Source organism: Protopterus annectens, chromosome 1.part0 (genome assembly GCF_019279795.1).
Source record: "Protopterus annectens isolate FY-2018-M chromosome 1.part0, PAN1.0, whole genome shotgun sequence".
In the NCBI taxonomy this organism is placed as follows: Eukaryota; Metazoa; Chordata; order Ceratodontiformes; family Protopteridae; genus Protopterus; species Protopterus annectens.
In genome coordinates, this window is record NC_056725.1 from 1,901,517,712 (window position 1) to 1,901,533,805 (window position 16,094).

At 36.5% G+C, this 16,094-nt stretch overlaps 1 protein-coding gene across 1 annotated transcript in view; it reads right to left on the minus strand.

Moving 5' to 3' along the window:
* Window positions 1-16,094, minus strand: part of MYO15A (myosin XVA) — a 1,299,796-nt gene that overhangs the window by 721,051 nt on the left and 562,651 nt on the right. Inside the window, exon 34 of the mRNA XM_044070057.1 lies at window positions 11,929-12,009. Coding sequence (XP_043925992.1) covers window positions 11,929-12,009 — 81 coding nt within the window. The remainder of the gene's footprint in view (window positions 1-11,928; window positions 12,010-16,094) is intronic.

Consider the following 16,094-nt stretch of genomic DNA (forward strand, 5'->3'; position numbering starts at 1 on the left):
TGCCAAATCTCATAATACAGTTACAGATTTATTGCATTCTACCACTGTTTCTAAGCTAAAGAATTCCATACCTCAGCCCATCAGAGAATTAGAAAACCCACCTTCAAAGGCCAACTAAAGGTACACCTCAAAGATATACAGCTCTACTCTTGGTCATCAGCCCTTGGATAAGCCCTCCTCACATCCATATTAGTTCCTTAAGCCTACCACCTTCTTTATTAATTCTTCTTTCGGTTTTTTCCCGGTTAGGGGTCGCCACAGCAGATCACTTGCCTGCTCATGACTGGCAGTGGAGTTTTACGGTGCTGATGTGCCAGCCCAGCACCCAACCTTCCACAAAAGGCACACACATGCATGCACTCATGCCTAGGATCCAATCCACCTACAGGATGTCTTTGGGATGTGGGAAGAAACCAGAGCATCCAGAGGAAACTCATGCGACCACAGGGAAGACATGCAGACTCCGCACAGAAGGCACCCCAGCTGAGGATCAAACCAGTGAATCTCTTGCTGTGAGGCAGCAATGCTAACCGCTGCACCACCACAGCTGCCCACACTTTATTTACTACTGTAACTCCTTTATTAATACATAGAAGACTCACCACTGACACAACACAACCCCATTCGCTATTTTCACTTTACTAATTTACCTTTCCCTGCACAGCTTTCTCTTTCCATCACTATAGTCTCTTGTTGCTAGTACCTTCTGTCTATCATTTCTCCAGTTTTATCCTCACTACTGGTAACCACTTGCTTTGCTTACTTCCATCTTCACCATCTCTCCTGTTTATTTTTCTTCTAATTATGATAATTTACCTCCTACTGTAATGTAATCCTTTTCATCTGCACCCAGTTACCTCTGTGTGTTCAGTTATGTTTTTTTCTGGAACATCTACTTGCCACATGATGTACTATAATCCTATTCATTGTCTCGGTTATGCACATATTTTTCCTTATACCACATGCATAACCTATACCTGAACCACGCATTATAGCTATTACACCATGTTCATCAACTGTGTGATTATTTTTAAACTTTTTGCATTAGTTAGTAATATGCCTGTGGTGTACTTCTTGTTATCTTGTTATAGTATTGATTGTTATTTTTATATGTTGAGGTGTATAAATATATTTATTTATATACAAATGTATATATATGTATTATGTGTTTTTATTATAACTGATTTTTGTCAGTATTAGTTTGTTGTGCATAGTATTGATTGTTTGTTGTTTTTATATTTTTAGGTTTGTGTGTGTGTGTGTGTGTGTGTGTGTGTGTATATATATATATATATATATATATATATATATATATATATAGATATATATATATATGATTTACTACTGAAACCTCAAAAGTAAAGAAAAGGGTACTTAACAGTGAACTAATTCGCTGAAAGTACACATAATCTAACTGTCCTAATGTTGAAAATCAACTGTTAATGCCAAAAATGTCGGACATGACATTTTTGGCACTTAACAGCAATGCCACCCTTGCCGGTGCTCCTGCACCCCACACTCCCCTAACTATATATTCCAACTCCGAGATCACACTACAGTGAGGAAAGGAATGTATTTCCCTAACCGCACTGTACAGCGATCCCTGTACATCCATTCTAATGTTCATATTTCCGAATGCACAGTCCATTTGCAAATATAACGTTCGCTCATTTAACCTGCACACATATGAAGTATTTGAACATCTGTAGTTCGAATACTTCATAGCCATACAATGGTACATCAGCATTCTAATGGTAAACCATATATATATATATATATATATATATATATATATATATATATATATATATATATATATATATATATATACAGATATATAGATACACATATATGCATAAATGTGTGTGTGTGTATATATATATATATATATATATATATATATATATTTATATAGGAATTAGGATAAGCCCTGGCTGCTGCCTGCTCCGCTCCCAGCATCTAACCCATGCGTTACCTGCTCATCTTGTGCTACCTGCACTAGTCTTTAGGAGCATAAAGGACCCTCTCCAACTTATCGGAGGCTCACCTCACTGAATAATCCACCCTACAACCCCTCTCCAGAGGACACCAGCAAATTACCTGCTCATCTTGTGCTACCTGCACTAGTCTTTAGGAGCATAAAGGAAGGACACCAGCAAATTACCTGCTCCTGCACTAGTCTTCCTCTCCAACTTATTGGGCTCACCTCACTAAATAATCCACCCTACAAAGCAAAGTATGTTTGTGGAAAGAAAGACTTTCTACTATTTTAGAGACAGTCCTGCTTCTACCCCCATGCTGTACCTCATACACTCTCTTCCCATCCCCTTTTTAAAACTCCCTTTGTCCAGCAACCTTTTCATTGTTTGTACTCTAACTCCCTCTTATCAGCCTTGTAATTATCAGACCTGCCCACTAGGGGGCTCCCTTACCCCAGCTATTCTCTTTCTTGTCTCTTATGCCCTGACACTTAACATTAATTTTCTCCTGCTGTTCCTTAACTACTATTTAGTCCTCTCACTTTACCCTCTACTTCTACTGTTCACACCCACCTCTTCTAGACTTAATTCTCACTTCCCTTTTCCCACACCTGTCTTTTCAAACTTACCTTCTGGAGTCAGTTGTGCTGATTGTTTTTTATAACTGCATCTGTATCTGTCTCAACCCGCTCCGTTCGCCCTTCAGGCTCACTCCGGTCCCCTCCCTACCCTCAAATCCCTCTCACCCCCAGGAGTCCTACTCTTATACTTACTTAACCACACCTCTTCCTCTTCCAATGACTTCTAGAAATTACTAGTCACACCTCTTCCTTTTCCTATTACTCTCAGAACACTCTACCACTCTTCTCTTACATCTACCGTCTCTTAACACTCCTTCTATCTTACCACAACCTTCACACTTCTCCATCCTCACCCTTTATACTTTCAAATTTTACCTATATATATCCAATAGTAAATCTGCACAATGTATAAACCTCCCACCCCATTACTTATCCTACTTTTATTCACACTACTACTTCTTCCTCTAACCTTTGCTTACTTACTCACTTCCTATAAATACCCACTACATAGGTTCATAGATAGGTTCATAGATTAGTACTAGGCTAACTGCCCTTGTGAGCCATTTTAAGCCGAGCCAATTATCCCCTGTAAGATTCAAACCCTGTACCTTGTGTTTGTAAGGCAAACACCTTAACCATTAGGCCATTGTCTTGATATCTAAACCATCTCTATCCTAACAAGGAAACCAATGCTCTATCCTTTCCACTCCTCTTTAACCATGCTAATATAATATCTTCACCCAACTACCTACTTGCAAAGTATCATAGAATACTACATATTAAATATAACACACTTAATCTCAGGAAAAATCTACTTCTGTACAACAAATTCCCTAACCCAAGCTATATAGGATTACTACTCTCAATAAAAGATGGAGATATCCACCCTAACCCAGGCCCAACAAGAACTCCTAGTACTCTCCACAGCCAAAATCCCTACCCTATCAATTCCCTTAGTAAAACATCCCTCCAAGTAGCCCATTTTAATATACGTAGCATAAACAACAAAGTACCTCAACTCCAAGCTCTGGTAGAAGTATATTCCTTTGATATCCTCTGTTAACAGAAACATGGTTAAAACGTGCTACCAAAGACAATGAAATCCTTCCACCTGGATATAACATACTAAGACTTGACTGAGTAGACAAGAAAGGAGGAGGGGTAGCTATTCTATTTAAATCAGGCTTACAGTTAACCACCTACAACTGTAAAATACCTCTTGATTCTTGATTCCAATGCAGAAATTCTTATCTCCAAACTTCATATTAACAATGCCAAATCCATCTATATCATCTGTATGTATCTCCCTCCTGGTAATAACATTGCCACCATGGAAAATATTCTTTGCTGGCTATCCCAACAATTGCCTCAAGAAACCATAATCCTATAAACATTGACTGGAACTACTATTGTAGCAGCCTCCTTACAACCCACATTAACCTATATGTTTTTTCTCAAACTATTACATCCCCCACCAGGATCAATAAAGCTAACCAGAAAGCAAGAATATTAGACTGGATTCTCATAAACCATCACCCTCACAATTATGATTCAGGAACCCTCCCTGATGATGTAAGTGACCACTCACTTACCTATATTATCAGGCACAAAACCCATACTCCCAATCCAACATTTGTCAAAAATATCAGATCCTAAAAGAACTTTAACCCTGAGCTATTTGAAAAAGAACTAAGAGCTTGCAATTGGTCTCCATTAAAACACCTCCCTTTAGAAGAGGCCATCAATTACTTTAAGTCTAACTTTCTTGCCATTCTCAACCAACATGCTCCAACCAGATTAATTAGAGTTAAAACCAAGTCTGCCCCATGGCTTTCCAAAGTAACCAAACACAAAATGCACCTTAGAAATAAACATTGGGCCAAATGGAGAACGACTAAAAACCCTGTTGACCAACAAACCTTTAGACAGTTCAGAAATGACACTACGAAAGCTATACTCTCTGATAAAAGAAATTACTACCTACAATTCCAACAAACTTATCAAAACAACACTCAAAAATTCTGGACTAGCATTAACCAATTACTTCACTCAGGTCAATCCACCACACCTAACCATCAAAATACTGACCATACTAATCCCATGAATACAGCCAATACATTCAATACCTTCTTTACTAATACTATCCAAACACTAGCTAGTCAGCTATCACCTACTAGCTTCACTCAACCTTCCTATAACTCTACCTCACCCCCTCCTTTTCATTTGCAACCTGTCCCAACTACATACATTTTAACCCTCATACAAAAACTAAAACCATGCTCTCCCTCAGCAGATCAACTACCTGGTGATGTTCTATGGCTATCAGCCAAAGCTATAGCTTATCCTATTTCCATTCTGATCAATAGGACTATTACCGAAGGTCACATACCTAGCTTATGGAAAGTCTCTCATATTATCCCCCTCCATAAAGGTGGACACTCCAATGAGCTCTCCAACTACCGCCCTATTGCCCTTCTTTCACCCTTGGCAAAGATCATGGAGAAATGTATCCATAGGCAATTACTTGACCACTTAACCCAAAATAACTTACTTTCCAGCTATCAACATGATTCAGACCCTTGCACAGCACTACCACTGCCCTCCTTTCCTTTACAGATTGCATAAAATAAAAATGTAACCTTAATAACCTTTCTTCAGCACTATTCATTGACCTGTCAAAATCATTTGACATGGTCAGTCATCAGATTCTCATCAACATACTCGAATCCCTATCATTAGATGCACCTTCCATGAAATGGTTCCAGTCCTACCTAGATAAAAGACAACAGGCAGTAACTTGGAATAAGACTCTTTTTACCCTCCAACCAGTTACCCTAGGTGTTCCTCAAGGGTCCATACTAGGACCTCTCCTCTTCTCAATATTTATTAATGACCTTCATCTAGCCATCCCCCAAGCCACATGCATACAATATGCTGATGACTCCACACTTATATGCTCAGCCAAATCCACATCTGAACTTCTCTCTCTTACCCAGAAAGCATTTAACTCAGTTGAACAATGGTTTGCCTTCTTTTGAACCCCCCAAAAACGAAACTCCTCCTCTTTAATCCGACTCACAAGTACTCTCCACTTGATTTCTCAGTTACATCCACTAATGGTACCATTATATCACCTGACCCAACCACCAAACTATTGGGTATCACCATTGATAACAATCTGAACTTTGACATCCATATCAACAATACAATAAAAACTGTCAACAAAAAACTTGGCTCCCTCTATAGGATTAAACCTTACCTTTCCCCCACAGCTAGAACAACCATAGCTCACACTCATCTAATCTCTACTCTCCTCTATGCCTCACCTATTTTTACTAACCTTTCTAAAAATAACCTCAGCAAACTGGAAACTTCCTACAATAACATCGCTAGATTTGCAACAGGAAACCCTTACAGAACCCACCATTGTATAAATATAAAGCAGCTTGGATAGCTTGAACTACAAAATGTGATTAAATTCCATCAACTAACCATTGCCCATAAAACTCTTTATAAACCTTCCAGTACTCCTATTCTATCTACCCTCATCACTCCATATACAAATCTGAAATCACTATGTTCCTCACACAAAAATCTTCTACATACCTCTAAACCTAACAACAAGGCTGGTGAATCTCACTTCTCCAATGCTGTTGGAAAAAACCTGGAATCTTCTCCCCAGTGACCTTTCCTCTCTTCCCTCTCTATCACTCTTCAAAAACAGACTGAAACTCTACCTTAGAACACACTGGTTGTGCCCCTGCACTAAACTAATCCAGCTGATTAAATTGAGCTCTGCCTATCCCAGACTACTCATAAACTAGTACATATTCTTTACCTATAAATATAGATTTCCTCCTAAACTACACAGTGTCCAGTCTCTCTAAGTGCTTCCTACTGAAGAATATTTTTTTTATTTGTATATAATTAACCTGTCTTCTCTTTTGACCTTAGTTTTACTTTTTATGTGTTATACCTGCATATTGTATAGTATAAGCATTCTTGCACTATATGTAAGTTGTTTTTGTCCTCACAGAATTTTATGTTGTAACCTGTAATATGCATTGTTTACAATGAAAGCTGCTATTTAGTCTTTTTTTTTTTCTTTTATTTTTATCTTGTTGTACCTGGAATCTGCTTGTTTACTATGAATATTTTTTATTTAGTCTTATTTTTTTGTATTGATTACTAAGTGTTTCATTTATCTGTCTTGGAGCTTATCTCCCCGGGCCTCTACTGAAAATGGACATGTATCCAGTTAGACTAGCCCGGTCAACAAATGTAAAATAAAAAATAAATAAATAAATATTATATATATATATATATATATATATATATATATATATATATATATATATATATATATATATGTGTGTGTGTGTGTGTGTGTGTATAGGTTTACAGTCAAACTGTACCCGTGTTGCAGAATGTTAAATGATCGATAGTTCATATCGGTAAATGCCACTGTGCTTTCGCTGATATCAGACTGATGTAATGAATACAGAATGTGGTGCAGTGCGGATTGGGATAGTTGTCTCTTTTCTCACTGTAGTACGATCTCACAGTTGGAATATATAGTTTGCAGGGGGTGCAAGGAGGCTTTGCCCCCTGCAAAAACATGATTTGAAGTGTAGGGGTAGCACTTACCTGAGCTCCTGTGTGAACATCATGTTTGATATTCACCAAAAATGTTGAATCTGCTGAATTTGTTCATCAGATTTGACATTTTCACCGAATTACTATGCAGGGATTCGACCTTGCCATTCAATGTTTTGAACAGTATTTTTTCAATTTTCGAGATTTTGTTAGTAAACCTATATATATATATATATATATATATATATATACATCTATATATTATGCATTTTAATTGTAAATGATTTTTGTCAGTTTTAGTTTTGTTGTGTTTCACGTTAAGAACATGAATGAGAATTGTTTATGCATATATTTTATGCAGAAACTGTTGGTCTTTGGTTATGTTCATGTCCTTTACTGTATTTTTGTTTGACTTTTTATCTGATATAAAGAACGTTATATTTTATACACTTGGAATGCTATTTTTGTCAGTATATATTGTAAAGAAATTAAGTATATGTGGGATTTTCTGTTGCCCTTTTTTACATATTTATTATGGAGGGCCTTTACAAGGCACTTGGATGCATTGTTTATTTCAACTTCTTCAACTTCCTCTCTAGTTTTATTGTGAGGCATTGCATATTTCCTAAACAGTTAAACATGTAACTAAAGACAAAATGAAATACAGTCTAGAACAAAGAGTTACTATAAAATATGAAAGGTAATAAATGTGTAATAACTCTATGAATACTTAATTCATATATAACATTTTATAAAGAGCAATATTAGTACAGCAGTTACCATCAAAATAAAAAAATGCAATGCTCATTTTACATAAACTGTTAGTAAAATTTCTAATGTCCAGTTGTGCAAAGTATTTGGAGCCCTTGGACAAATCCCTTTGAGAAATGCCAAAAAACATTTGTCCATAGGTAATCACTGTATTTTTTTTTTTGTAAGTGAGTACATATGGTCTATTTTCTTTAATTCTAAATAGCTCATCAGTAGTATATATTTACTGTTTAAGTTTCAATTGTGAGAGTTGTGCTTTCTTGGTTAATCAGTGAGTTATGTAGTTTAAATTGCCAAGGTCAACCATCCTTTTTGAGGAGCTGATTGGTAGAAAGCAGATTGCATAACTCCTTTCACAAGAAAACATACATTATACCATGACCCCCAAAAACGCAATGGCTGGATTTGGGCGCGTGTTATCAATAAATCGTTATATGAAAAAAGGTCCGGTCCGGTGACTTTTTTTTTTTTAAACTCGATTTTTTTTTGTTTTGTTCGTATATGTTAAATGGGTTTATGCAGTTTATTTAAAAGCTAAACAGATCTCCGCTAAGTTTTTTAAAGCTGTCTCGCCATGTTAAAAAGCATTTAATAGCGACCCATTTAACATTTTTTTCAAGAAAGAAAGCGAAACCAGCATCCGATGTTTTACCAGAATAAGCTTTAAAATAAGCTATGCTAGCAAGAATAAGTTTTAAAATAAGTCCGGGAGAAATCGTGTCCGCTATTTATAACTGTTAGACTTATAAAAATGTTAACAAAAAGCAATGGAGATCTTGCTCTTTCTTTTTATGGCCACAGCTTCAGTTGCTGCGGTTGACTGCCAGGACATGATACCGCGCGACATACATCAAAGGTACCCAGAGGATGCCATTAAACATCAAAAGTACTTCTTAAACAGACATTATCATATTTTATTATCTAAAAAAAATAATGTCAATTCTTAAATAAATGTAACTTTATTGTTGGGGTAACATTGACTATACCACAATTTATTTTCGGTGGTTAGCACGTGGGCTTGGCGCCGGTCATGGTAATAATAAAGCATACTCTACGATACTTATTAATGTAAATCTTATAGGAGATGAACTTCTGAATGTGACAATAAAAACATTTATAAAAAGTAGATCATGTTGTTCTGGAGGGATATACTTCATGTAAGGAATACTTTTTAGTGCATGTAACTGCAAACTTCAACCTACACTTAACAGCAGCAAACTTGAAGACTGCTATCAACTAATAGACTCAGATCCATCAAGCTTTCATGGAGAAGGGGTAATAAAATCTGCTTTTGCCCTCTGGAAATAGCACAGAAATTGGTAATTAGTGAAAAAGAGAGACCTCTGAGCAGTAAAGACAGGAAGAACACTGCTGTATACTGTGATCTTTAATTCTATGGGTGGAGGCTCTGTCTGTGGGAACAGTAAACAATGAAATTAACACAAAAACAACTGGTAACTTCACTGAAGACTGAATCCACAAAGTTTAATGTAACGCTTTTCATCCAAATACTTCTTTGAACTTCATCAGACACTAACATTTGCAAAATCAAGTTTAAATATTTATGTTTAACCATGATTAAAATCAGCTGTCTCTCCATCTTAAAATTTAAAGGAACAAATAGCATTGTGAACATAATATGCATTTTCCTGTTCTTTAAAACTCCTTATTTAACAAGCAAGTGAATACATTTATCGCAGCAGTAATATGGTAAAATCATATACGAAAATTGCGTAAAAATGTAAAGAGTCTCCTCATTTATCTAACCTTACATTATAAAAGTTTTCAAGTGAAATATTAATAAGTAAAACATCATTTCTATAATGTTGTTACTACAGTATTTCATCTCATTAAACTTTCCAGTTTTAAACAACATGTGATAGAACACATGTCGTTCAATCCTGGAAAATTATAAGCATTGAGACGAATTTGCCAGATCAATTCCAACTTTTCTAATAATAAGGTGAATGGACCCCCTCTTGGATTACTGTCCACCTGATCGAGTATCCAGAATTTAAATTCATGTTCTGGATATTGTTCTATATGCTTTGTCAAAGCATTGTCCAGTTTGTGTTTATTAATACAATATATATGTTCGTATATGCGGTCTCTCATTCTACGCCCAGTTTTACTGATGTAGAATGAATCACAATTTTGACATTTAGCCACATATATGTTCATTTTGGGGTTGCAATTGACTTTTCTTCTGTTACTCAAATGTGTGTTGTTTATGTGCAGTGATGCACCTACGTGAATGTATTTGCAATAGGGGCAACTGCCACATTGTTTCATCCCTATTGCATATGATTGGATCCTGCACTCACCTTCAAATATATTCTTGAGTGTTCTACCCTTCCTAGTAATGAATCTTGGTTCTGTACCCAATTTGTTCACTATTAGTTTGTCCTCTAACAGAATATTCCAGTTTTTTATCAGTATGTTTTTTATGTGATGATAATCAAGGTTAAAAGTTGTAATATAGCTCATTGTGAAATCAGTTTGGTTCGTACCTGTCCCAATGATTGTGTCCTGGACCTGATTTTCCATATCAACCTATCATTCATAGAATAGTCATTCAACCCATTAGGGTGTTGTATACTCAGAATGGGTATGTACACACCATTAATTCTTTTCTCCACAACTTCTTCTATTAGTTTGTCAATCAAAGTACTCGGGTATGCTCTTTTTGTGAATATTTTTTTTCAAAAACTGGCACTCACTATGGAAGTCCTCATCTGTAGATACCATGGATGGATTTTGGAACAGTAAACAATACACGTGTTGTGTAATAGATGGATACAGTCTGGATGATACCTCTGTGTGGATCATCCAAACATTCTGTACTGTGCTGTAAATAACTTGGGACTGTGTCATGAAAAGAAGTTAAATGCTAGAGGGGTTCTAATTGAATGGTAAAACAGGAGACTTAGTCAGGGGTATATAAGTTTGGCAGTAGACAGGTAAATGAACACCTGAGCTACAGTACTGATGGAATGCCAGTGGCATACTGGTGGTTTAGGCTTCCAGGACATGTTGGGAACTTTAGCAATAGATGCTAGCAGAGCAGGTGCAGGCTATGGCTACTTCCCTGTAGGAGAATGAATTTATTACACACATTAGCAATTGGTTTTGTTAGATAATAACTCTTTAAATGTTAAAAGCTAGAAGTCCCAGGTGAACTCAGGTGCAACTGATTTTACGTAGGAAAAGAGTACTGTTAGAATCATGCAGCATTGGAACAGTTAATGCTGATGTCTTTAATGCATAGTACTGGTTTGTCTTGATTCAAAGCTTAGAAACAGCTACTGGGACTTGTTTCAGCTTTAATCTTTTCAGTTTATGTGTTCTGATTCTGATTGAAATAATGGAATGTAGCTAGGTAATGGGATTAGGCCATGTGGTTACATTATGTGATATTGTCTGTATGTAGTTTTACTACAGTTCCTGTAAGGGAGACTGAACTACAGTAAAATGGGGGGGGGGTCAAACAGATAAAGAAAAAACTACAGGAAAATGGAGGGGGGAGTCAAACAGCTAGAGAAAAAAATCAGAGTTAATTAAAATCCATAAATATAATTAAAATCCATAAATGTAATTCATTTCTAATATTTACTTCTGTAAATATCTACTTGCATTCCAGTAGTGCTGGCTACTGTGTGCTGATTATTTTTGTTCTGTGGGAGTTTGAATTCTTGTTACGATGCACACATTTGCATAATGATAGTTGTATTAGCTTGAAAATCAACTGCATACCTTATCTATTGTCTCAGGTAAGCAAACTGAGAAATGTCAGAATAAAATCACAAGATCTCTCTTTCTCTCTCTCTGTCTCTTTCTATCTCTCTCAACATGTCGCCAAAATTGTACATTGGATTTTATCATATACTCTTCCACAAAAACTGTTTTATAGAGATGTCCAAAAGTTGAAGACAAAATAATGTACCATACTTAGATATGCCATGCAAATGGCTGAGTCATCCATTATATAACAAGGCAGTTACCTTGCAAGTTCGCTAAAGCTGCTGCTGTAGGACTGGTTTGCATTCCTGCTAGCCCTCTCATTGGTGATACCACAGGTTCTGCTGCAAAACAAAAAGAGAGGTAAGAGGCCTTTGCTTTCCATATCATAAGGCATTGATACTTTATTAATGCACGCTGTTATAGACTTCTTTACATTGTCCTTATATTACAGTTTTGCTCGCTATACAGCACTTCGTTTGGAAAGTTCCTATGCTGTAGTCTTGTTGAAAATAACATTTCAATACTGCTTCCAGGACAGCTAAGAGAAATATGAAAATATTTCATTAGCTGAGAGATATCTGTGACCACTCATAACTGCTCTAAATGGGGTTTCTACTGTTCTTTTGTTGTAAGCATTTTCCAGGTATCTAGCAACGCTCTGAAATTACCTAGTTAGTAATAAAATGCTAATTGATCATTACAGCTATATAAAAAAATGATAACCTGCTTCAACAAAATCAGGAGACAAGCTCCCCATCTGAGCAGCAGCAAATAGGAAGACACTGGAACAGTGGAGATGTCAGCTCATTTGGGGCAAGATGTGGAATTATATCTGGTCTAGTAACGTCAGTGCAGAGTTGGAATTAAGGCTGGGTTGTTTAAGGTTTATTGTATTTATGTTAAGTGCTTTCATCCCTGCACCATCAGCAATACGGACTTCCTCAGAGCACTAAATCTACTCCATCTACAAACAATTTAAATCACCTTTAAGTCATATGATTATAAAAACATGCCAGATAAAGTAATGTCCAAAGGTCAAAGATGGATACACACAATGTTAAATTGATAATATAGTACAATAAATTTATAGTGCATCATTAAAAACACTGCAGTAAAAACTAACACATTTCATACTAAATCAGCAATTTTGGGAAGACTGAAAGAAGTTTACGGAAGAAGATCTATGAACATTTATAATATGTACAAAAGAATAACAGCCTGTATAAATACTGTGTAGAATGCTGTCCATTTTATAAATTTAAGTTTGCCATCCTAGAAACAGTATCTAAATACTGGGGGGGAGGGGGGACAAAAACTGAATACATGGAGCTTATGTGGGAACTAAAATTGCACATCACACCTTCCAGAGTTTAAGAATCACATTTCAATTAATAGGGTATTAAAATTACATGCTAATAAGTTATAGAATAAATTGTACTTATATATTTTCATATGCACATATTTATTTTTTGCCTTAGTATGACAATTCATAGCAAGTTAATATTTGCAGGTGATGTATGCATTTTTGTAAGGATAAAAATGAATTAAGTGGCTTTGAATTAATCAGTAAAACTAACTGAGAATGAGGTACACCATTTAATATACATTTGTTCCCCCCTTCCACTGCTTCATCCATTCTGGCCAACAAAGTACCCTGCCCATTGCTGCGTCTGCCTACTCCTTTCTCCACTGGATGTCTCTGACTGAGCTAAGACCAGATAGGAGCTTAAGGGTATCCTGGAGGGGGGGGGGGTCATACTGGCAACTGCTTCTGCTACTGAGGGGAGGGGTTATGTTATGACCTACCTTTGTTTTACTGTCCACTCCCCTGAATTCATCAACATATGCCCAATGACTATTATCAATGAATGCCTCCTCCCTCAGGATGGACATGTTCATCCCTCACAGCACCTCAGACACCCAGGCAGGTAATTGAACATGGAAATATTTGCAGAAATTTGGTAAAGTGAGAAATTATGGTAATAGGAAATGTTCTATTTAAATGTCTGTCGGGTAAAATACTAGGAATACATAATCATATAAGTTAGGATGCAGTGTGTAATAGGATCAGGCTGCATGTACATGGGCAGTTTATATGAGAGCAGTCTGGTTATATTTTATTTGTATAAGTACTGTGCTAAATAAAAATTAAATTTGTTCAAATGTTACATTGAATGAAAAGCTATCTAGTTGAATATGGTTGCTTTGGCATCTGCATGTCAGTGACTTTTTGTTTACATTAGTGGTTTCGATTAGGGTCATTTTAATAAAGGTTATGGGTAAGTTTAAAATTATGGTTTAGGGTTAGGTTTACTTTTAAAGACGCATATAGGGTTAGGTTTAGGCGTAGTATTATGGAAAATTTTATGGTTATGGTGTTTGTGGGCTGTTATGCCCCATATGGGAGATGTGTATGTAAGGCTGCCTTCAACAATAAATACTGCATTTTGAGGGTTTTGTGCATTTTTATTACTCTGTGTTTAGATAATTTCTTTTTTAAAACTTTTTAAAAAATTTCCAATAAACCAAAAAAAAAGAAATTTAAAATAAAAATACATCAAACTTCATACCAATATAGATTAAATAATACCAATGATGGAAGAGGACTGAGTAAATAAAACACAAGTCAAAAAGAACAATAAAGGAATCATTTTAAATATTCAGAATGATTAACCAAACATTTTCCAGTCATTAAATTGTTCCCCAATCCAATCTGTAAGTTTTAAAGTATTTTAAGAAAAAGCGGTTTGGTTAGTTACACTAAGTATAGGAGGCTTAAGTGAATTTATTGAAGGATTTTCAGTAGGAGGTTATTAGGTGAAAGAAAATATGAAACAAATTTGAAAACACTCCCAAAAATCTGCCTGCACAGAGTTGTAGGGAAATGGAATCAGTGCAATATTTGCTTATGGATTATTTCTTGGCACAGGATTAGATGGACTGCAAAATGGATAAATCCCAAAAGTACAAAGTCTGACACAATACAGATGAAAGCACAAAGTGTGCACTTGTCTTTATCCTACCAGTTACATATAACATACACTGTGATATATATACAGACACACACACACACACACACACACACACACACACACACACACACACACACACACACACACACACACACACGTGCGCTTGCGCACACACACACACACACACACACACACACACACACACACACACACACACACACACACACACACACACACACACACACACCAGACAGCCATCCTCATGTTTTCCTGTGGGAAGAATACTCACAGTTGTATACGTCTGTGGCCCTTGCCGCCAGCAACATCTCCTTTTTCTTATATCCCTGGCTCAGTGACTACTGACACCATTAGCTGAGATGCCTATACTCACTTCCACCCTCACAACAGCAGCTAAGCTCACAACCCCAGCAAATCTGACTGATTGCTGCTCACACATACAAGCCACTTGGTAAAAGGTCTGTTGGCAATCTGACAATGATGTTGTTGAACATGCCATTAGTTGTGATGGGGTGTCAGAAAGAAGCTAGATAGCTGTTTTTGGTGCACAACCATTGTAAATACTATTAGTAAGAATTTAAGGTTAGAGGATAGTAGTGCAGCGCATGGCAGTTGTGATTAGAAGTCAAGTGTCAAAGTAAAAATACCAACTATATGGTGGAAATAAAGTATGAGGAGTGAATGCTTTACATAATTCTGTATCTGTCAAAAAATGCATTATCCAAAAGTAATAAGCTTAATATGGGAGATTTAAATAAACAGGACTACATTACAGATGAAAATAACATCGATAAATATTTTTTGTGTGGAATGTATTCATTCACATCTCCACTTTATCTTACCTCTTCTTATTTCACAGTTGGAGAAAATTATATAAAACTATCTACATGCAAGAGTAATGTAGTTTTGTTATGTATCCAGTTTAGATATATTATGTGTATTTTTTGGATTAAATAAGCACTCTGACTTTTCATTGAATGAGTGCTCTGCATGACTTAGTGTCCATCATTAAACCCCAGCTCAAGCAGAGATGTCAGTTTAACAGCCCAGATGTGTGCTCATGTGCAGTGTCAGTACTGAAATATGAATTCAGCTTCCCAGGGTGAGCATAGAACTCACAACTTATGAGCATGCATTCTACTGAGCCACTGAAACTGCTTTGCTGAATACATACACTCATTCAGGGACCCACATTGATTCAGACAAAAAAACCCTTGCATATACAATACAAACACACACACACACACACACACACACACACACACACACACACACACACACACACACACACACACACACACACACACACACACTCACACATGCCTGTATGCCCATTTACACCTACATCCATATTCACTTGCACAGGAGCGGCCTTAGGTCAACTGGTGCCCCCCACCTCACCACCTGGTGCCCCCATCCTGGTCTACTTACATTAA